Raw genomic sequence first — 21,704 nt, 5'->3', positions numbered from 1 at the left:
TATGCTTAGAGCTAAACAATTCATTTAATTTTAATATGTGGTTTCCTTCTCGGTTCAAGCTGTCTGCTTGTCTACCTGGTCTTAAAACCTAAATCTAACTTATCCATCTATGTACAACATTTAGATCTATCTTAGGCTTAACACTTCGTACGATCCGTTTCAGCTTAAAATCTCATATAGCTGAAATCATTCGGATTTGGCCCAGATGTCACCAACGACCCGCTTACCTCTTCCTCTATGGCTGAGCCGCATCGGTTAATGGAGGCGTTCTTCTCCAGGCTAAATGTATCCTCTGTTGTCTTATTGTACGTGGGATTCGAAAAGTTCATTGTATTTCCGCGCTTTGGATATTGCCTTAATAGCCAATAGAAGGCCTGGAGAAGAACACGGAATTAGTTTTCCACTTGGAATATTATCAACAGTTCACTATTTACTCACGCCTATGACTAAAGTTACGGATGCAACAGTTCCGACGATAACCAGTGCTATTGCTTTGCTGTTGCCCTCCGGTTGCTGCCCCGTCTCGGCGCTGTCTCCGCCCGTATGTGTTGTATTTATAGAGTTTCCAGCGTTGTCTAAGCATAAAAATTGGAATAAAAAAGAAAAATAAATAAATAAATAAATAAATTTATTAATAAAGTTTTTGGTATGGCAAAACCCAAGCTGAAACCGAAACCAAAACCAAAACTAAATATAGAAGTACACATAAATAGCTAAAAATATGTTGAGATATGATGAATGAATAATGAATGACAATTGAAAAGTTCTTTGCAAGACTTGACAGTTGTTTTATTATAATATTTATTATTGTTTTGTATATTGAAATAACTTAAAGCATTTCAATATATAAATGCATAAATCAATATATACTGGAATTGGAATTTCAGTTCATTTTTGGTCAGAAAACGGCTTTGAAAAGAAAATGAATAAATGCAGAGTTTTCATCAATGCACAGCCACAGCTCATGCAATTGGAATTTTTTTGGTTGGTTTTGGTTTGTCCAACTCAAATATAATTAAAATATCTCGTTATTTTTTATTTTTTTTATTTTGTTTTTTTTGTGAGCTGCAGCGACAAAGTCGCCGACAACCCGTGGCGTATATTTCCGTTGTCACGCCACGCCCACGCTGTAGTCGGACTCCCGGACTGTTGTCAACTTTTTGTGTCACGCTTTTCGCCTTTTGTGAGTTTCGCTGTTGTTTTTGTTGTTGTCTGTGCGGTAAAGGAAGTTGTAGGATTTTTCCGCTGTCAACATAATTCGTTTTCATACTTTCCGTTTAGAATTTGTTCAGAAGTTAAGCGAGCAGGACACGGGACACAGGACGTGGGACGTGGGATGCGAAACGCGCTCGCCTGGCAAAGGATGTGCCGCATTTAGCAGAGCATTGCACGAGCTGTCGCCTCATCTTATTGTTCGCCTTTTTGTGTTGTTTTTAATTTCTTGTCTAAAATATCCCTGCCACACAATTTCCATGAACTCAAGACTGGCCGCTCGCTGCTGGGGATCGCCATGAAGGAGAATGTGACGCATATGGTAACGCCAGCAGCAGCAGGAATTATCATTAAAAGTTGGCAGTGGCAACAGCTGCACAGCATCGATTGTCAGCACCAAATAGGACATACACACACACACGCACACACACACAATGCTCCCATTAGGGAGAAAATTTTGAGGTTGCGCAGCTACGTGGGCTTTAGCAATTTATTTGCGGCATTAACAGACAGTCAAGTGGCAAAAGAAAAGCAGTTGAAAAGCTCTACGCATATTTGCCACATTAATTGCACGCTGTGTGTGTGTAAGTGTGGGTGTATGTGTGGTTGCCTTTGCTACATTATAAGCTGCTTTCGAACTGTCTTATAAGCAGAGCAGAATTCATTATTTTTCTATAATTTAAATTCGCTTTAAAACAGATATAAAAAGGTTACACAGCTGCTGTTCTCTGAGCAGATGAAGATGTTCTGAAAAGCCTTTCCGCTATTTATGAACCTGCATCCTTGTTGTTTCTTTCTTTGTCTAACGTCTTGTGCTAAATTGTTCTGTTGAAGTCTTAACAAGACTCGAGTTTTAGGTAATAAACATAATATTCTAAGATGGAACTTTTAAGGTTTAGAAAATAGCGTGAATAAAATCTGTATATATTTTTATTTTATATTAATATTTTAATAGCATAAAAAGGAGTTTATAGAGAGCTTTGGAACAGTGATTTCAAAAGTGATCTATGTATCTAGATCTAGATTTATGTATGTATTTACCTCTAACTCTTTCTCTCTCTCCTTCTGCCATAACTCTCCCTCTATCGCTGTCTCTCTTCTATTTGTCGTTCTTTCTTTTCTCTATTCCTATACCTCTCGCTCTATCTTTTTCATTGACTATCTCTCTTTCTTAATGCCTATCACTATCTCTCTCTCGCCTTTTCTCTGAACTCTCCTTTTTAATGCCTAATTTCTATCTCTTTTCATTCTCTCTCCCTTTTGCCTCTATCTTCCCGCACTCCCTCTCCCTCTTGATCTACCTCTATAAATCATCCCGTTTTCTCTATGTCTACTTGAATGTTCAGTAAATGTTTTTTTGCAGATTCTCGCAAATTTAAATACATCAACTTTTTGGAGCAACATCTTGCGAGCTGCCGTTGTTTAGCTGCTCCACTTTGCCATATTTTATGTACTTCCATAAATGTCATATATTATTGCCTCTACCCTAATCTATAGCAAATGCAATTTGCCTGCTTCGCAGCACAAAACAAAGTAATGTTCCCCCAATTTTTCTTGCCAACCCTCGACAATTTTTGAAATAATTCTCCACATGTGTTTTATATGTGTTTTTAAGGAGCTCACCAGACAATGGCTGCCAGCAGGTGTGCCTGTGTGTGTGAGTATATGAGGGGCTTAAGCGGGGTGCTCTTACTAGCCCTAAGGCCATAAAAATTCGCGACAAAAAGTTGCCCGTGAATGAATGAAATAAAAGCCCATCAAATGGGCGCTCAGCTATACAATGTTTTTATTTGTACAAAGTGTGACCAGATTACTTAAATAAAGGCAGTTTACACATATACATATGTATGTATAGATATATATAATATTAAAAATTAAATATTTGCCAGGCCGTCCGCCGGAGAGATGTCGAACAATGCTGACCAATTGCAGTCGTAAAATTGGCAAACAGCTGTTGACCCGCTTTATATGGTGGCTATTAAAAAGCCAGTCGTTACATTCGACGGCTGCACAAGTTTATGGCGGTTCCGTGGCTCTCTGTCCATCTGTCTGTCAAGCTGTCCGCCGCGTATTTGCAGAACTTTGCCTGCGCTTAATTAAGCAATTTGAAGTGTGGCAGTGGCGCGGTGGGGCGGAGAGGAATGAGGAGGGGCAGGAAATGCGGCAACTGTGACTGTGGCTGAGTTGGCTGGCTGTGGCTATAGAAAAAGTAGCACAAACCGCTAATTGAAATTGCAGTTATGGCCGGCATGCCCGTTGCCTTGGCTTGGTCATCTAATTGAAATAGTCCTTAACTAGTTTATAGTTATTTACTTGAACCACGCCCCATACCCTCACCCTGTCTGCTCTACAAACTTTGTCCAAAGTGCTCAGCACTTGCTGTGCTGTCCGTCCGTTTGTCCGTCCGTCTGTCCACGATTCCCAACGTAGTGCTTAACTGCTCTCGTCATTTTCTTGGAATCCTATTTCAGATTTCTCCCAGTCCCTTTCGACCTGGCTCATTGGCCAATGTAGCATTATTAGCTTGAGCCGCTTAACGATTTATGCTTCTTCAACTTGCTCTTCTTCTGCTTCTGCTTCTCCTTATCCTTTTCTATTTCTATGATTTCTGTGCACTTACTTTTCAAATTGACGTAATTAGGCGCATTTTGTATGGTCGCCCACTGCTAAGCAGTTCATTTGTGCCGTCATAGAAGCCGGCAAGAGCTCGACAACAATGCTGGCCATGTTTATATATACACTATGGCCGAATGGCTGAAGACTGAAGATGATGGATAAATAACAGAAAGGGCGCAATTAAAAAGCATATCTAAGATTGAGCAAGAAATGAATGACGAATGACTAAGCAGGATGAGCAGGGGATTCAGGGGATATTTCCAGCCAGTCAAATACTGGCTTAACTCGTTTTTGAAGGCTCTTAGGGACTACAAATTGACAATAATATTACAATTTTCGCTATGGTGTTATAAAAGGCGGGAGTGTAAGAGAGCTGTGAGCTTGATGAAAGATGGGAAGGAATGCGGTCTGAAGGATGTTTGAGCTAGTCTGCATATCATAATTAACTACATTTATTATTGCAAGCCAGCTGGCTATAAATATATTTTGAAATCAACGAACATCTGTTTGGCCTGCAAGCTATCAATACAAGGCTTACACTTTGGGCTAAAATGGAAACACGACTGCGACTTGGCGACAAATTGATTTTGTTTTGTTAAGAATGTTGTTTGTCAACATGAAACGGAAAACTGAAAAGCGAGAGCCCAAAATGCTCAGCATTTTTTATGCATACATCAAAAGTAAACATTTGTACGTGTATCTCTATTTCTCTCTCTGTCTCTCTCTCTCTTTTTCTCTCTCTCTGGTTATTTGTTGCTGTTATGTCTCCCGGAAATCTCATGCAAATACAAATTATTCGGCTTTTGTTGCTTGTGTTGCTTTCATGTCATGTTATCAATAGATAATAGCAGATGTTTTTGTTGCTTTTCTCTTCTTTTCCTTTTTGTCTTGCCTTTTGATAAATTTGAAGCGGAGCTGCAATCTAATTGGACTGATTAACTGTTGCGGAGTTAATCAACTGGAATTGCATGATAGATCGATGCTTGCGCATTTGGCACGCGTCTGCTGCATACTTTTTGCAGGCACTGTGTAAATTTATGCAATCACCCACCCATTCATCTCAGTTGGCCCAGGCCCAGGCACAGCTGTAGGTGTTGACAGTGCCAATTTTCGTGCTGATGAATGTGACTGAGTGTGTGGCTGTTGCGGATGATGAATTTCTGGTTAAACTATTTGCCCCACCAGAGCCCCCGGCTCCCCTCAAGGGTCGCACAGCCCAATCGGACCTTTTAGCCGCTGTTGTCCATGTCGTTTTGTGTACAATTTAATTTCATGGCGATTTGTTGAGCGAGGACAACGATGAGTACAAGTCAGTCAGACAGCCCGGCCGTCAGCCAACTGCCACTCATATATCACTCGCATTCACATCCGCACTCGCAATTCGTATTCGTATTCGCATTCGCATCCGCATCCGCAGTGTCAACGCTTTTGACAGAGAGCTGGCGCACAAATTGCATGCAGAAATTCGCTGGGTGTAAGTGTCATAGGGTTGTCGCTTAAGCTTAAACAGCCTTTGAGCTTTGGGCATGTGTGCGCGTGTGTGTGTGTGTGGAAGGATCATGTTGTGGGTGGCTTCCATTGTTGCCATTAAACATGTCACTAGCGTTTCCTTTCTGGTGGTTTATGCTCCACCCTACCCACAACCGCAATATTTCTGTACGTTTTACGTGAAAGCCCGCAACATGGCTGTGCATGCATGTGTGTATGCGTGTGTATGTGTGTGTAAGTGTGCTAGCGTGTGTGTGTGTAAGTGTGCTAGCGTGTGTGTGTGTGTGTGTACGTATCAGTGTTGCCAGTTGTTAAGCCTTGAAATAGTTGGTTTGTGGATAAAAAAAAGCTAAAAGAGTCTAAAAACAGCTAAAAACACGCTTAAAATAGCTAGGATATGGGAGTCGTGGGTTGGATGAAAAATTGAAGAAAAAATACGAAAAGTAGCAAATATATTTAAACAATTAATTGCAGCGTATATTTTTGACCATCATAATAAAAATAAAAAGTTTGTGATTCCATAAACATTTCGCCAATTCGGTTTCCTCTAAATATTTCCTTTAAGCATTTCTTCTTGGTCTAAGTATTTTCTCTACTTATATACATTAAGTATTTTTTCTAATTGTTTTCTCCAAGAATTCCCTACAAATATTCCCTCAAAGTATTTCCTCTTTGTTCTTTCTCCAAATAATTCCTTCTAGTCTTTTATGCTGCCCTGAACAACCATTAAATATTTGCACTCACTTCACTTCACTTTACTGCACGACTCACCTCCACCAGGCCTGGGACGACTGAAGAAATGCTTCAGCTGCTGCCCTTTATATAGGGCGACCCTTACTCAAACACGAAGTCGCTCTCAAATGCTGGGCCCGACGCAAGGTAGAGATCGTGTCTGTTGAGCTTCAATTGACCAATGAGAGCACTCTCTGCTGCTGTCGGCATTCTAGCTTCGTTTTACGTCAATATAAATTTCGAATGAATACTGCTGCATATACACAGACAACTTAAATGAGCTTCTGTTGTTCTTCTTCTGAGAGATGGACAGATATAAAGACAGTCATACGAACAATTATATAGGCAAACAGTCTCTTCTGTTCCTTAGCTCTCTTAAGGCTTAGGACTTCTGTATACTCTGCCTCAATTTCTAACCGATAGTCATTTTCAATGGATTGAAATAGGCTAGCACTAGCCGAAAACAGGCTAAGCTGGCAGCACTGGTGTATGTGTGTATGTGCGTCTGTGTATGTGTGCGTGTGCACGTGTGTGCATTTTGAGTGATTATGTCGATATCATTGATGTTGATTTATGATGATGACATGTGAGTGTTGGCGCTGCAAGAAAATTGGCGTGACAAATGGCCAGAATTAAAGAGAGAGAAAGAGAGAGACAGACCGAAAGGTAGAGAGAGAAAAAGATAGGCAAAAAATATACATATAGAGAATAAACAGCATTTACATACGCATAAGCGTAGTGTAAATAATTCGTGGACATCAAAATATGACGTTAAGTTATGGCATAGCTAAATCAAGCATTTAACAAATAGATGAATTATGATAAACAATAAAAAGTAAACAACAATAGACAGTAATTAGCATAATCTATAAGGGCAGCAAAACATCATTGATAGGGCCAATGTGATGGATTATAATTAATACACACAATAAACAAAACCTGAGCAGACTCGATGCTGAAAGATGATCGACTGGTAGATACTCTATGCACAGAATGTATATATAGGACTGTAAATAGTAATATTTAAATTATCCGACACCATTATTATGGCTAAATTCTTAAGCAAAAATCCAACACCTCTGAGATAAAAATATATATAGCTCATACCAGGTGGTAAACTGGGCGCATCTTGAGGTAGTTTGGCGAGTGTTCGGTTCGGCTGCGCGACTTTGACGCGTGTCGCCGTTGTATTTAAGCGCCGCGTGGGCTTAACTATGAAATCGGGTTAAAAGTGGGCAATTTGAATAAATGTAAAATTAAATTAAATGAAAATAATATTGAAATGCAAATAACAAAGGATCAGATGTTAAAGGCCTTTATGAAGGCTCAGCTGCACTCTCCTGTGATGGCTGCAACCACAACAAGGACACGTCGCCATGCAACCGCGACTGCAATGGACGATTACAGCGGCTGCTGTGTCCAGCGAATGGTTTGCCCAAAGAGCACTAATCCCCACACTCGGGCACAGACAAAAAGGGTAATTGACAAAGCTACTTACGATCCTCGACGCACATAAGGCCATCGGACATGAGCTTGAGCCCGGTCGGGCAGGCGCAGGAGATGCGCGGACTGCGCTCGTTAATGCGGGGCGCAGGCAGACAGAGATGCGAGCAGTGTCCATTCACGGACTGACAGTGATTAATGCCATCGGGCTGGCGATACGGATGATACACGTGGATGACCATGGGATGTTGCAACTGTGAAGAGGAGAAGAGATCGATAAGTTCAGAAGGGAGTCACTTATTGTGGGGCTTACCATGTGAACTGCCGTGATGGGCTCTACGTCTTCTCCAGTGAATTTGTTGGCCTTGAAGACCGTCTGCTTGTCCCAGTCGGTCCAGTAAATGTAGTCCTCGAAGGTGGTGATGGAGAAGGGATGCCGCAGATACTCCGTCGAGTATAGGATCTGTCTGCGCTGCGAGCCATCGTAGTTGGCCGAGGAGATGATATTCAGCTTGCCATCCACCCAGTAGATGCGCTTCCTCACCAGATCCAAGGTGATGCCATTGGGCCACTTCACGTCATAGTTGATGATCGTTGTGCGATGGGATCCATCCATGCCGGCGCGCTCGATGCGTGGCGAGGCACCCCAGTCCGACCAGTACATCCAGCCCTCGATGGGATCGAGCGCAATCGAGCGAGGTATGTCGAGCGCATCCTCAATCAGAACCTTGCCCATGTTTCCATCAAAGTTGGTCAGCTCGATGGTGCACTTGTGGGTGTCTGTGTAGTAGACATGGTTGTAGATCCAGTCGACGGCCAGCCCATCCGAGGTAACCGACGACTTTTTCAGCACGACAGTCTTCTCGTTGCCCTCGTCGATGGGCGCCTTGTAGATGCTCTGCGTGTTGACGTCGCTCCAGAAGATCATGCCCGTGCGGAACACAAAGTCCAGGGCAGTCGCTGCCTTGGTGTTGTTCACGATGGACGTGATTTCCATGTGATCCAACGCTATCTTGCGTATGTCATGACGGCGGGCCAGCAGGAGCGAGGCGTGTCCTTCTGTTGCCTTGCAGCGCGTGCGATTGTGTGAATCCCTCATGTAGCCCGCTTCGCATTCGCACTTGAAGCCGCCAACTTCATTGATGCAGATCTGGGAGCACACGCCGGGCTCCTCGCACTCGTTGATGTCCATGCAATGATGGCCATCGCTTGTCAGCTTGTAGCCAGCGTGGCACTCGCATCGGTAGCCCACCGGCTGATCCACACAGCGGTGCATGCAGCCGCCGTTACGGACCTCGCACTCGTTGATGCCGCATTTGTTCGCGGGCTCATCCTCGCCATCGGGACAATCCTTGCGCCTGTCACAGACCTGCGACAGGGCAATGCACTGGCCGCCGCCACAGTCGAATTGGCTGGTCGCATTACAGCGCTTTAGCTCGGCCGACACGCGGCAGTTCCGCTCGTCGCTGCCATCGAGACAGTCCCTCTGGCCGTTGCAGGTGAGGTGTCCGGCAATGCAGCTGTGGTCGTCGCACAGGAACTGATCCGGCCGGCAAGTCACGTTCTTGCAGCTGGAGGCGTACTCATCGTCGCCATCGGGACAGTCGCGATCGCCGTCGCAGACCCAGCTCTGGTGCAGGCAGGTGATGCGATCCTTGCACTGGAACTCGTTCGGCTGGCAGGGTGTTATAGTCTGGGAAACAGTGCCGCAGCCCTACGAGAGAGAGAGAGAGAGAGAGAGAGAGAGGGCAAGATTAAGCACAAGTCAGTGTGGAGTAGACAATGAAATGGCTTGTCTGCTGTGCGTAGCTGGTTTTAAATGCATTTTACACAGCGCCTGTCAAAGGGGAACTTTGCTCGAAGTATGCCATAAAAAGCAGCTACTGCTAGGAATACAGGCACGCACACACACATACATATAGAGGATGTAATGTACTCCTTGCATGAGGAGAGCTGCCAGGGCTTTTATATCTTTTGTTGCATACTATCTGGGGCGGGAGCTGGCGCCCAAAATTGTTCACATTTTATGCGCATAGTTCTTCATGCTGCTATACCCTGTAGCTTATGCGAGTGGGTGAGGCAGTGTAGTGGAGTTACGTGTAATTTGGTGCAGGGTATCAGCTAGTTGAGCAGCCTCAGCTGCTCTGCTCTACTTGTATTATTTTTTTGGAAAGCAATTTTAGACATCGTTCGGCTCTCTGCTGCACACACATTAATGTTGACGGCAGCTTCGAATGTTGACGTCGACGACGCCAGTGTTGGGAAATGCGCGTGTGTTGCATAATTTATGATTTACGGGCAAGCATATAAAAATGAATACTGTAAGCGAGGGCCGCTTTGAAAGTTCTATCAGAGACAGCTCTGGTAGAAATGTAAAACAATTTTCTAAATTGTTTTGCTTGGGATTTTAATATATCCGCTTCGGTTATTTTCTATGTATTTGAAAATATTTTGATTAGGCCTTACGTATGTCTAATTCGATATAATTATAGTTTTAATATTTTTCTTATTTTAATTTACATATTTATTTTCTGCTTGGCAAACAAATTGTGGAGCAGCCCTCACTCTCACTTTTTTCTGTCCTGTCATGAGATTGAGATTTACTCTAAGACTAGTTTTATAGACTGTCACAACTTACGCGCTCATCGCCGCCATCCTCGCAGTCCTCCTCTCCGTCGCAGACCCAGGCCTTGGTGATGCAGGCGCCATTGCTGCAGCTGAATGAGGTGTTTTTGGGGCACTCGACCTTGGGGCAGGCGAGCTCATCGCTGCCATCGCCACAATCGTTATCCTGATCGCAGACCCAGCGCTTCTGGATGCAGCGGCTATTATTGCACGTGAACTCGTCCGAGCGGCAGGTGATGTCTATGATTCAATCGAGATATATATTAGAGATAGTCTGTGTGTGTGTGTGCATATGTGTGTGTGTGGAGGATTTTGCTGCGTGTACTTATGGGAATGTGTGCTTCTGTTAACATGTATGCTATGGTTAACTACAGTCGAGAGTTAGGCAAACAATAACAAAAAAGCAGCGACCGCAAAAGCAACTGAAATATGCGAGACATAACTCAAGAAAGCCAACACCATTATAAAAATTGCCAACGCGTTCGCGTCAGGGGATAAAAACCCAAAAGATTTGTTGCCACAACAGCAACAGCAACAACAATAGCAACAATAACAATAACAACAATCACTAACCACCAACTACATCTATGCAACAAAAGCATTGCAAAACTAAAGTGTGTAGCTGTCTGTCTCTGCTCGCTCTGCGTGTGTGTGTGTGTGTGTAAATATTTGTGCTCTATTGCAAGTGTATTGTTTAGGTAAGTATTACACAATACTTGCAGCAATGTGTATCATACTTATGGACAACAAGATGAAGTATGTACAAACACACACACACACACACACACTCAGAGAGAGCACTAGAGCACACACTATTACAGCTAAAGCTTTAGTTACAGTGTACAAGCAAAGCACAGTTAGGTTTGGAAACATTTCTTTAAGTCTGGCTTACTGCAAGTGGCCTCGTCGCTGCCATCGCTGCAATCTTTGCTCTGATCGCACATCCAGGCGAGAGGAATACACTCGCCCTCGCCGCTCTTGCAAGCGAACTCGTCCGGGGAGCATGTTTTGCTCTCTGCAATATACAAATAGATGTCGGGAGACATATGTAGTTAGTGCGAAGTTTGATGATGAGATGCAAGAAAACAAATGACGCGCCCGATTAGAGTTTGATGTCTGTAAATTTAGTAAAGTGTATGAAAATCCAGTTCTTGTCTTTTATTGCGAGTAAGGAAGATATTCATATAGTTGATTATTTGCACTTCAGCTTTAAATTTCATTATTAATTAATTTATTATATTATTATTTTATATATGATATATAAATATAAATATCTATTATGAAAACTATATTGTCATAATAAAAAATAAAAAAAAATAAAGTCTGAATTTTAAAACTGTCAAAAAAATACAAAAATAAATTTCATAACTTAATTTCAATAAAAAAAAAAAAAAAATAATATAAATATTTTAAATTAAAAAAATTTTTTTTTAATAAATTGAAACAAAAAATAATGTAAAAAATATAATAGTTTATATTTTAAGCAAAATTTGTAATTGCTTTCTAATTTTGAATTTTTGTTCTTTAAATATAAAAACAATATATTGTTACATATATCGTAAACCGAAGAAAACTAGAAACATGACAAGTGGGCATGCCCAATGGAAGCATATCTCGCTCCACACAGTCAAACCCACACCCACCCATACCCACACATATGAGCAACAAAATAGCTGTAAAAATTGCCTAAAGATAAGCTGGGTAAAATTTTTGCGAGCTCAACCCATGAATGAGGGCGGTAAAAATCAAGTGCCTGATAAACTGCGTTACAGGCCTCTTGTCTTTATGCCGAGTGGCTTCTAACTGTCTGCCTAATGGTGTTGCTCAGCTGAATCTTTGATTGCTGTGGCCATGGCGCTTTAAGAGGCGACGCCTTTAAGTATGCAACAGACTTAAAACGCGACTTCCTGTGCTGCCTGGCACAGTAATTAAGTTTATAAGAAGTACTACTGGCAGCAGCAGCAGCAGCAGCAGCAGCAGCAGCAGCAGCAGCAGCAGCAGCAGCAGCAGCAGTAGAAATTGAAGTTGAAGTCCAATTGTGGCTGGCAAATGCCAGCTAAGTAATAAACATAGTTGTCATGCCAACACCCACACACACACACACACACGCATGCACACATACTTACGCTTTTAGAGATATGGGGCAACGGGAGCTGAAGTTAAGCGAGCGGCATTTTATCTAGGCAGTAATTAAGACATTATCAGCCAACACTCCATAAAGTTAAAACGCACACATGCGTACGCATTAAAGCAATTATCACACACAGCTAAATGCGCACACAGTCAGGCCCACACACACAGACACACTCACACATCTGCTGATATAGGCAGCCAGCTTTAGCCTGAAACTTTCATGGAAGTTTTGCCAGACGTACAACACATACACACACGCACACAATCGACACACCCACATATAAAAACGCTTGTGTTTAACCCTAAATACGTATTATTTTTGTCTTGGTTTTTGTTCTTGTTGCCTGCCACTAGGCGCGTGAACTGAATGTCCTTTGTTTTGGTGCGGCTACGCTTGATTTTTCTTGATAAGATTAGGTAATTCCTGCTGTGTGTGCCACAGACTATAAAGGCTCATAACACCATATCACACACACATGCACACATAGCCATATATGTATATAAATGTATTTATATGAATATGCTTTAGCTGCCTGCTTACAGTTATTTGCTTTGCGCCAAAAAGAGAATTTTTATGCAATGTTTTTCCCTTTTCCATTTTTTTATTTTATTTATTTATTTATTTTTTTTTTATTTCGTTATTATTTTTTTGTGCGCTTCAGCGTCGTTGCAAATAAATTAATTTATTATTATTTTACGCTTTGTTGCCTGATATTATTTTTGCATGCGCAACGTGTCGTATGCGTGATATGACTTAAATTGGTATTTATTGCAGCTAGAGCGCGCGCACGAGCGTGTTCGCACATTTTCCTTGTTTTGCCAAAAGAATTCAACAGGAACGTGAGACTGGAGTGTGTTGAAAATTGTTTGCGAAATATAGAAAAGCTAATACAGACTTTGCATAGCTTGTGTTTAAATTTAAGTAGCCTGTTTAATATATTTCTTTGAGCGCATTAAGTATTAAACGGCAATGTTTGCTCAGCAGCTAAAGAAGCCAAGTCTCAAATGAAACAATATTCGTTTAGCTCAGCAAAGCTTAAAATTAGAATGTGTATGGCGCGGAAAAGTTTATGAACGAAAAACACTTTAAATGAATAGGAAAAAGTCCATTTTCACAGTGCTCAAAGAGTGAAGCGCGGAAATTTGCCAATATTGCGTATACGCAATGTTTCATTATCCTCTTAAGCTTGCCAATGGCAGCGTGAACTCTCTACTTTTATTCTCTCAATTTAAAAGCCACTACTATGATGGTCACTAAATGTGGCCAAGCAGCTGGAGTCAAGTCCTCCAACTTCAGTTGAAGGTGAAAGAGGCTGCTGCAGTCTTGGTGTGGCTTCGCCTGGCATAAGCCATAGCAAAATCAATTTGTTGCCTATAATAAATAGCTCATAGAAGCTTGAAAAGTGTAGGCACACACACACACGCACACACGCACAAAATCGCACATAACTTTCGTATTGTTTTCAATAGCATTTTGCTGTTATCTGCCAAGTCAAGCCTTGACTCCAGAGCGACTCTGCTAGCAATTTTTAATTTTATTTAAAATGCTTTTAGTTTATGTTCGAGTCGTTTAGAAGGAACTTTCCCCATTCGTGCCAGTCGACGTTCAGGTTCTGCACATCAAAGACATCAAAGCCAATGAAGTTTGATGCCTTTGCTCGGCAGCAGCTAGTTTTCTTATTGCTTTTCCTTTCTTTACTTTCTCACTTTCACAATAAACTAAAATTGCACAAATCTAATAATGAAAACTCGATTTTCAAAAAGTCGGCTTGTGGAGGTGGAAGAATGGCAAAGCGGTTGACAGGGATGAATAAATAATTTATAAGGAATTGTCAAGAATTCATTATATTAATATTTAAGTAATAATAATTGCATCAATTTACGAAATAAGAAATTTTGCTTGTGGCTTAGCTACATTAAAAGTTCTAGTGGTTAGCTCTGAATAGGAATTTCACGGGAGTCCAGCCAAGATGATGGGAATAAGAAGGAAAACAGTTTCAAACGAACAACTCATTATCGTTTTGTGTTATGAAATGATCTCAATTCATAAAATTCTTGGAATTTCATTCAAAAAATTTGTATTATCTTTTGTGTATGTTAAGCAGCAACGTGGGTTCCATTGAAAAATGGCACGATAGTCGATTTTTATTTTTGGGGCACGTTAAACTTCAATTAACATTCACAACGTTGACAACGATAAAAAAAGAAAAAACAAGTATCGTTGAAAAATACATTTTTTTTGAAGCGTATAAAAGCCATAAAATGTCACACGTGTTCAATGGCGAAGGGAGCCTGAGTATGAGAGCAGGGCAACGAGTATCCTGCGAATCCTCTGCATGCTCAATTCCTGTGTAGCCGTGCGCTGCCAGTCAGTTTGGCAGCAAATAAACCACAGGCAGAATTTGCACGCGAATATCTTTAGTATATATGTATGTATAAATATACGTATACATGTGTATGTATATGTTTTGATTACCAGTTTTTATTTCAAACAGGCTTCGCTGATGAGTTACGAGAGGATAACATCATAAAAATCTCATCATTTTTTTTTTCAATTACAGCGCGAATGCACAAAGGGAATAAAATGCGAGTAATAAAAAAAAAAATGTCTAATTTTATGTGGCATAAATAGTTAGCCGAATGCAACACAGACTATAAACTGCCACACAAGTTGCCGCGAAAATTGCGGTGATAACGCCCCAAAGCATCCTATGATAAAAAGCTTTCCAGTTGAGCTGCTGGTTTGACGGGGGATTATGATGAGGATTATGCTGAATAATATATTAAAAATATTCTCATTTAACTCTGGTTATCTAGGAGTGTTTATTCACTAATATAATTGTCCTAATCGAGTGAAAGTTCTCTCTGAATTTGTATGCATACATATCTCGGCTATTTGCCTATTTATTTTTACAGGGTATGCGAATTAGCTGGGCATTACATTTTGTTGGGCTTGTTAATGCATAAATACAAATTATTTCCGCTGCTGGCAGCATTTTTGATGCGCACGTCGCGATGTTTTTGCGTAGTCCTTTGACGTTAATTTATGGACAAGTCGGCCCACGTCGCGTCGTAGGAGCCCCCGTCCTCAAAGTCGTAAAGTATGAGATACATGGCGAATATACATGCGGGGATCTTGGGGGGAGCGAAGCAAGCACTGGATATACATGGCATGCATTCAAATAAATATCATGCTTTAAATGCGACTTTATGAGACTTTAGGCTATGAAATCCATTTGCGAGAGAGAGTGTTTATTTTTTTTTTTTTTTTTTTCTATGCCTCAAATTGTTTTCATTCTTCATTCTTTTCTTCTGTTATTAGTGGGCCAGCGTAAATCCTCCTGGGTTAGTACGTACGTATGCAAATTTAGCTATAACTTTTCTGCTTACTACACTCTAATTCGTCGGAGCCATCGCGACAGTCGGGGTCCCCATCGCAGATCCAACTGCGCGGCAGGCACTGCTCCCCATTGTCGCATCTGAAGGTGAAGTGGTTGCACACGTTCACTGCACAAGCCGAGCTGAAATTTGAGCAACCCAATCCCACGACAATAGATAAGAGCATAATACTTACTGCAAAGACCGGGTGCCTCATCCGAGCCATCGGCACAGTCGCTCTCCCGATCGCAACGCCATTTGTTGGGTATGCACTTGCCGTTGTTGCACCGGAACTGTTCAATGCCGCAAGTGGATTCTGCAAAAGGTACAAAAATATACATTTATTGAAAAATCCTTGCTTCCAATATGGCAGCCAGTTTTACACCGCCTGCGGAGCCATACAATTCATGTGAAGGGGAGCAAACGTCGGAGAGCGTTGCGCCATGGCATGGACCACTTGAACATACTCTTCAATAAATGAATTTTATTTTCTAAATTTCAAAGTATATTGCAGGTGCTCCACTCTGACTTCGCATAAATTGTATATATAGATGTATATATATAATCTATTGATCTAAAAATCTAATCAACTTAACCTCTTTTCTATGGCAAGTTTCACGTCTGCTGCATTTTGAAGAAGCAGAAATCAATATATATTTATACACATACATCCATACATACATATACATACATATATACATACGTATCTGTGCAGTATATATAATTTCAACTTGTTCTTTGTCCTGCTTGAGTACCCAACTTGCCTAGTTACAGGGTATACAAAATACTGATAATGGCCTGCCACTAAAAATATGAGGAATATGGGCGTGGAAAATCAACTTTTTTTTATGCATCAATAAGTTTCTGTGTCAAAAATAAATGTGATTTTTATGTTGCGGGCTGTGTTGATGCCACAGGCAACAAAAACTTGCCACTTGCTGTGCTTCTTTCTCTCCCTGTGTGTGTGTGTGTGTGTGTGGGAGGGGAGGAGCAGTGCGAGTGTGAGTCTTGTTACTTCCTTTACTACTGCCCAGCGTTCTTTGGCTGTTCTTTTGTTTTATGCCACCATGAAAAAAATAGTTTCGTTTTGCCATTTTATGGTCGTTTTATTTTATGGTTTTGCTCGATTTGCAAACAAAACTTTAAAGCAGAGTTTAAAGACAAAGCGAATGGAAAACTCAGATATGGAAATCTTATAAATCCGCAATAGAAAGATTTTTTATCAAAGCGAAAATTTGAATCATAATGAAAATTTTAATTAATTTAATTTTTGCCCAACACACTCAGCAGATGTTGCTAAGCCAACTTTTACGGCTTCCTTTCATGGTTTATGCTTCAGATTTTGAGATTTAAGATTAAATGTTATGCAAGACAGCCTCATAAATATACGAGTACAAATGGATAGTATTTGAGTTGTGTTCGCAATTAAAGCGATATAAATCCATTAGCATAACTACAAATGGAACCGAAAACTTTGCCAAAACTGCAACAAAGTTTTCATAGGCAACTTATTCTGGTGCAACAAAATTTTCTTAAGAGCTCAGCCGGCGAGCTCTATAATTTAGTCAAGTTGCCATCGGTGAGTGCAACAAACAATTTGCTTGACAACTATTTTCACAGAGTTTCCTCTCTTCCATTCCATTCCATTTAATTTATTTTTTAGTTCTTTGAACAGCTCTAGAGCAGAGCGTGCTGCAGCTCATCTGCATATTGTTGGCTAAAATGTTGCACCTTTTAGCACCGACTGCACTCAATTTAACGCTGCAGCGCAAATGAATGAATGAACGAATGCGCCCTCGACAGACGTTTGAGAATTTGGCTGAGCTTTAAGTCCAATGATGCCAACTAGAGCGGGGAGGCGGGCAGGGAGGCGGGCGAGGAGCTCCGTCGCTCCCTTTGGACCCGGCTCAGACTGGCCTGGCAGCCATAAACTTTTGCGCAACTTTTGTGTGTGTTTCTCATAGAGCCCCCCACGTCGACCCTTTCCGCATTGCGAAAAATGCGCATCACGTTCTGCGTTTGGGGACTTCGCAACGCTCCTAACGTATTTACCTAGCGGCGGCATTTACCGCCGACATTAAACAAGGATCGAGTCGGAAGTCAGCCGCAGTCAGTAGCTGGATAGCTTCTCGTCTAGCATCTAATGACTAGGCCCAACACTGAAGCATGGCGTATGGGCAAGGGACGGGGCATGGGGCGGGGCATGGGGAACTTTAGTTGAACATTTTCGAAATTAATGAAATTGTCATAATCAAGTCTTCTGGCCGGCAAACTCAAAACTCGTTTAAGGCTACGGCTGCGGGATCGAGCTGTGTGTCTGGAAATGCATTTGAGCTACGTGTTTAATTATTAAGCTGTCTTTGTGAATGAATATTTGATTCATTTGAAAAACGAAAAGTTGCGAAAACATGTTTTTCACGGTTGGCTCAATAAATCCTAGACATTTCTATATGTAGTGCCTCAGAATTAAACATTATTTACTTGACAGTAAATTAATTCAGAATTTAATTTCATTAAATTAATTCAGAAATTTTAAAAGGTTTGTATTAAAATAAATATTTAAAAAATATATATTTAGACTTTATTTGTGAATAATTATTAAAAAAATTTAATGCCCAACAATTGCTTCTAAAGATTAATAATTACACTCTTTTAATTACTGAAATAATTTAATCTTTAAACTATAAATAATAAGTTAACTATAATAATAAGTTAATAATATTTAATGCTAAAATTAACTTTGAATTTTTTTGCTCCTACATTTGCAAGCGCAAAAAATTTATTTTCATTAAAAAAGTTTTTTTTTTTTTTTTTTTTTTTTTTTTTTTTTTTTTAATTTTTTTTGACAATTAAAATGTAATACAAATATACATATTAGAAATAATAAATTTTACTTGTTTTAAAGCAATTTTCGCAATTCAACCTGACCTTTTCATTCATGTATTAAAATTCATATGAAATCAAAATTTTGTTGTCCAGTGTAGTTGAATATAAATAGAGTCTGGTGGTGGAAATATGAGATTGCATATTAACGAGAGGCTAGACTTTTTGCCAATTTTCGAGCTCCCTTTTCTGTTCTCCCACTCCCATTCTCGCCCTCTCTCTCTCTGTCTCCCTCTCTCTCTTTCTCTCTGTTTGTGTTGCTTTAAGCTAGCCATAAAATTGTGTTTACCACTGGCAAAGTCTCTGCCGCTCAATTTCCGAGATTTTTGTTTACATTTTTTTCAAGCTCAATTTTCTCTTTATGCCTAATTATTTATTTATGACTTAATAGACTGACAGCTGAGGCCTCTAAATGTCACATACATCTAGCCAAACTGACATTCTGTGTGTGTCATTCAATGCATAAGCAAACAGACATTGGTCTATGCCCATGGCCCATGCCCCATGGCCGTGCCCCATGCCCCCATTCTACCTGCCACATCCATATATACGCCCACTTTTCGCACATTCTGTTTATATTTCTTTCGTTTCGTTTTGCTTTTAAACAAAGCTCATAAATTTGCGCTCGTTTTTGTTACGCATATTTATTATGTCTCTCGCACGCTCTGAGCTAAAAGCATGCCGCCCACACACACACACACACGCACACACAGTCACACTTTTGTCGCCTGCCACGCCCCACGCGAATCACTGCGGCGCCCAGGTGCAAACTTCATTATTTACAGTCTGACGCGTCGGGTCGACGACAACGTGGATTATGTGCCACTTGGCAGAGCAAAAAGGATGAAGGTGTGGCAGCATTGGGGCTGCATCCTTTTAATTCTAATACAGGTGAGCACTGACAACAGCAACAGCAGCAGCAACAGCCACACCTGCAATAACAATAACAACAGCAGCAGCTGCCAGTGCTTTGCATTCTCATGCATTTTATGCAATTCGTTTACGCTCTGGCATTTCGCTGCCCATCTTTTTTCATGATAATGAATTGCACTTTGGCACACCTATTAACGGCACTGAGTGTGTCGCCTTATCACCTGGCTCTGATTTCAGTGCATCGCACGGCGGGGGTTATCAATGCAACGGCTACAGCTGCCCCAAGCTTGCCCGCTGGCAACGTACCCAAGTCGAATAGGTAAAACATGAACAAGCTGGCACACACAAAGGCAAACCCACACATATACACTCAGACACACTTGCAAAACTTCTGGCACACTGCGATTGAACTGCCACATCTACCACGTCCCCGTTCAGCCCTCTCTGGGCGCTCATTTACAGCGTCCGGCTTAAAGCAACAGAAAAAGTTATCTTGTCGCACAAAAAGTGTTCACAAGCCAGCAAAAAATCAAAAAATGAAAACTTTTTTCCTTTGCGGTCATCCATCGATTTAGCGCATTAAAACTTTGCCCGAAATTTCCCATTTTCCATCTTCCCATCCTTCATTTGCTCCACTTGCCGTTCAATTTTTGGCTTTTGCCAGTGTCTGAGCCACTTTAAGCCGATTGTACTTTGAAAAATTCCTATATTATATTGTTATCAGTTAATAGATTTTCTAAGAACGAAATTAACGAACAAATAAAAAATAAAAATATTTAAAAATAAAAACATTGCAGATAATTCTAGTTAGACTTCAAAATACTCTATAAATTTCTATATCATCATGCTAGAAATATAAATGTAAAATTGTTCAATATAAAATACGAAAAAAAAAAGAAAAAAAAAAATAAAAAATACGAAATGGAAAATGAATAAAATACTTTAAAATTACCAAAAATTAGTAAAAATAACTAAATTTTTATTTTAAATATACAAATTCAAAAAAAAAAAAAATCTAGGAGTTTCATTAGTTAACAGTTATGAAGTGCTTTAGATATTTTCGAAAGCGTCAACTCATTAAACGTAATAAATTTAACATTATTTCATAATATTTCAGTTTTTATCTAAAGCCGAAACCTTTTTTCTTTTGGATCATTTGTCTTTGGGGTCTTTAATTGAGAAATATTTATCCACTGAATTTGAGCCATGGCCCTCTCTGCCCCCACCTGGCCCCCTTGCCCTACTAATGAAGTTTGTCTGTTATTTGCTGTTGTTGTTGCTGTTGTTGGGATACCGGACAAACATAAATTGAATTGTCCGTTTCATTTAAAAGGCGGAAAAGGGAAGCAAACGTGCACAAATTTCATGTTGTTTTCCCTCTTCCGCGTACTTTATCAACTTTTGCTTTGGGCTTCGCCTTCGCGTCTCAATAAATAAATGAAAAATCTTTGCTAGGGAGTTTTCTTCCCTTTGCCATTGTTTGCAATTGTTGCTGTTTGTTGTTGTTGCTGTATGCTTTTGTTGTTGTTGTTACGCACATCAGGCTGTTTCCTCTATGGCAAAGAGCACTAAAAAAAGGCTCGTCCTAAAATTCCCGTTTGTTGTTTATGGCACCTTTTTCGCTTTATTGGAGTTGCGCGCTGCGCTTTGTCTTCTGCTTCAAGTATTTCAATAAAAAAAAAGTAAACACAAAAAGCAAAACAAAATAACGAGTTTTTTTTTTTTGGCAGCTGCGGGTTAAGGGACGCATCATAAATCATTTGAAGAGGCGCTTGGTAGGCCCTTCCTACTAATGAGACAAACTTTTTTTTACATATGCTTGAATCTCTGATGTTGTTGTTGTTGTTGTTGTTGCTTTAACTGTTGAATGACCATAACAAATAGCTGGCCATGGGCAGCGCAAGTCCGTTAAAATTGCATTTTAAATGCCCGGGCAATTTATATGTTAAATAAAAGCGGCGGCCCGGAAGTGGAAAGCTTAAGCAAATTGAATTGAGTTTTGGCAAATTTGGTTGGCGCTGCTGCCTGCGCAGCTGCTGGCAGCTGCTTAGCTATTTAATGTCCGGAAATAATAACTGTGTTGCGGCATATTCCAAAATCTGCTTACGCTATAATTTCGCTGGATGAAATGCTGCATAAGCCGCAGCTCAAGCGCTTTTAAGGTGCTTTGGAATAAGTGTTTGGTAAGACTAGCAGATTATTTGCTGTGCTCCACAAAATACAAAATATAAATACAAAGAAAATCGTTTAAGAATTTTACTTGAAGCTCCTTTGAGTTTTAAATTTTTTACTCTATTGTTGAAATATTTTTCATAAAATAT

General features: G+C 40.5%; 1 protein-coding gene across 9 annotated transcripts in view; it reads right to left on the bottom strand.

Moving 5' to 3' along the window:
- LOC108608764 (Lipophorin receptor 2) overlaps positions 1-21,704 on the bottom strand; it is a 44,480-nt gene that overhangs the window by 6,152 nt on the left and 16,624 nt on the right. For 4 of the 9 annotated variants that reach the window (XM_089462467.1, XM_089462468.1, XM_089462473.1 and 1 more), the window contains 8 exons: positions 15,824-15,943; positions 11,009-11,131; positions 10,130-10,356; positions 7,805-9,205; positions 7,547-7,745; positions 7,156-7,260; positions 439-575; positions 228-374 (listed from right to left, as the gene is read on the bottom strand). In XM_089462467.1, coding sequence (XP_089318593.1) covers positions 228-374; positions 439-575; positions 7,156-7,260; positions 7,547-7,745; positions 7,805-9,205; positions 10,130-10,356; positions 11,009-11,131; positions 15,824-15,943 — 2,459 coding nt within the window. Of the gene's footprint in view, positions 1-227; positions 375-438; positions 576-7,155; positions 7,261-7,546; positions 7,746-7,804; positions 9,206-10,129; positions 10,357-11,008; positions 11,132-15,639; positions 15,757-15,823; positions 15,944-21,704 lie in introns of all 9 variants that reach the window. The other 5 variants (XM_089462469.1, XM_089462475.1, XM_089462471.1 and 2 more) reach the window with 3 other exon arrangements.

This window comes from Drosophila arizonae, chromosome 2, assembly GCF_054131065.1.
Source record: "Drosophila arizonae isolate 15081-1271.41 chromosome 2, UAZ_ARI_1.0, whole genome shotgun sequence".
NCBI classification, from domain to species: Eukaryota; Metazoa; Arthropoda; class Insecta; order Diptera; family Drosophilidae; genus Drosophila; species Drosophila arizonae.
Note: the sequence above shows the minus strand (reverse complement) of the source record. Positions and strands in the feature narration are given on the sequence as shown.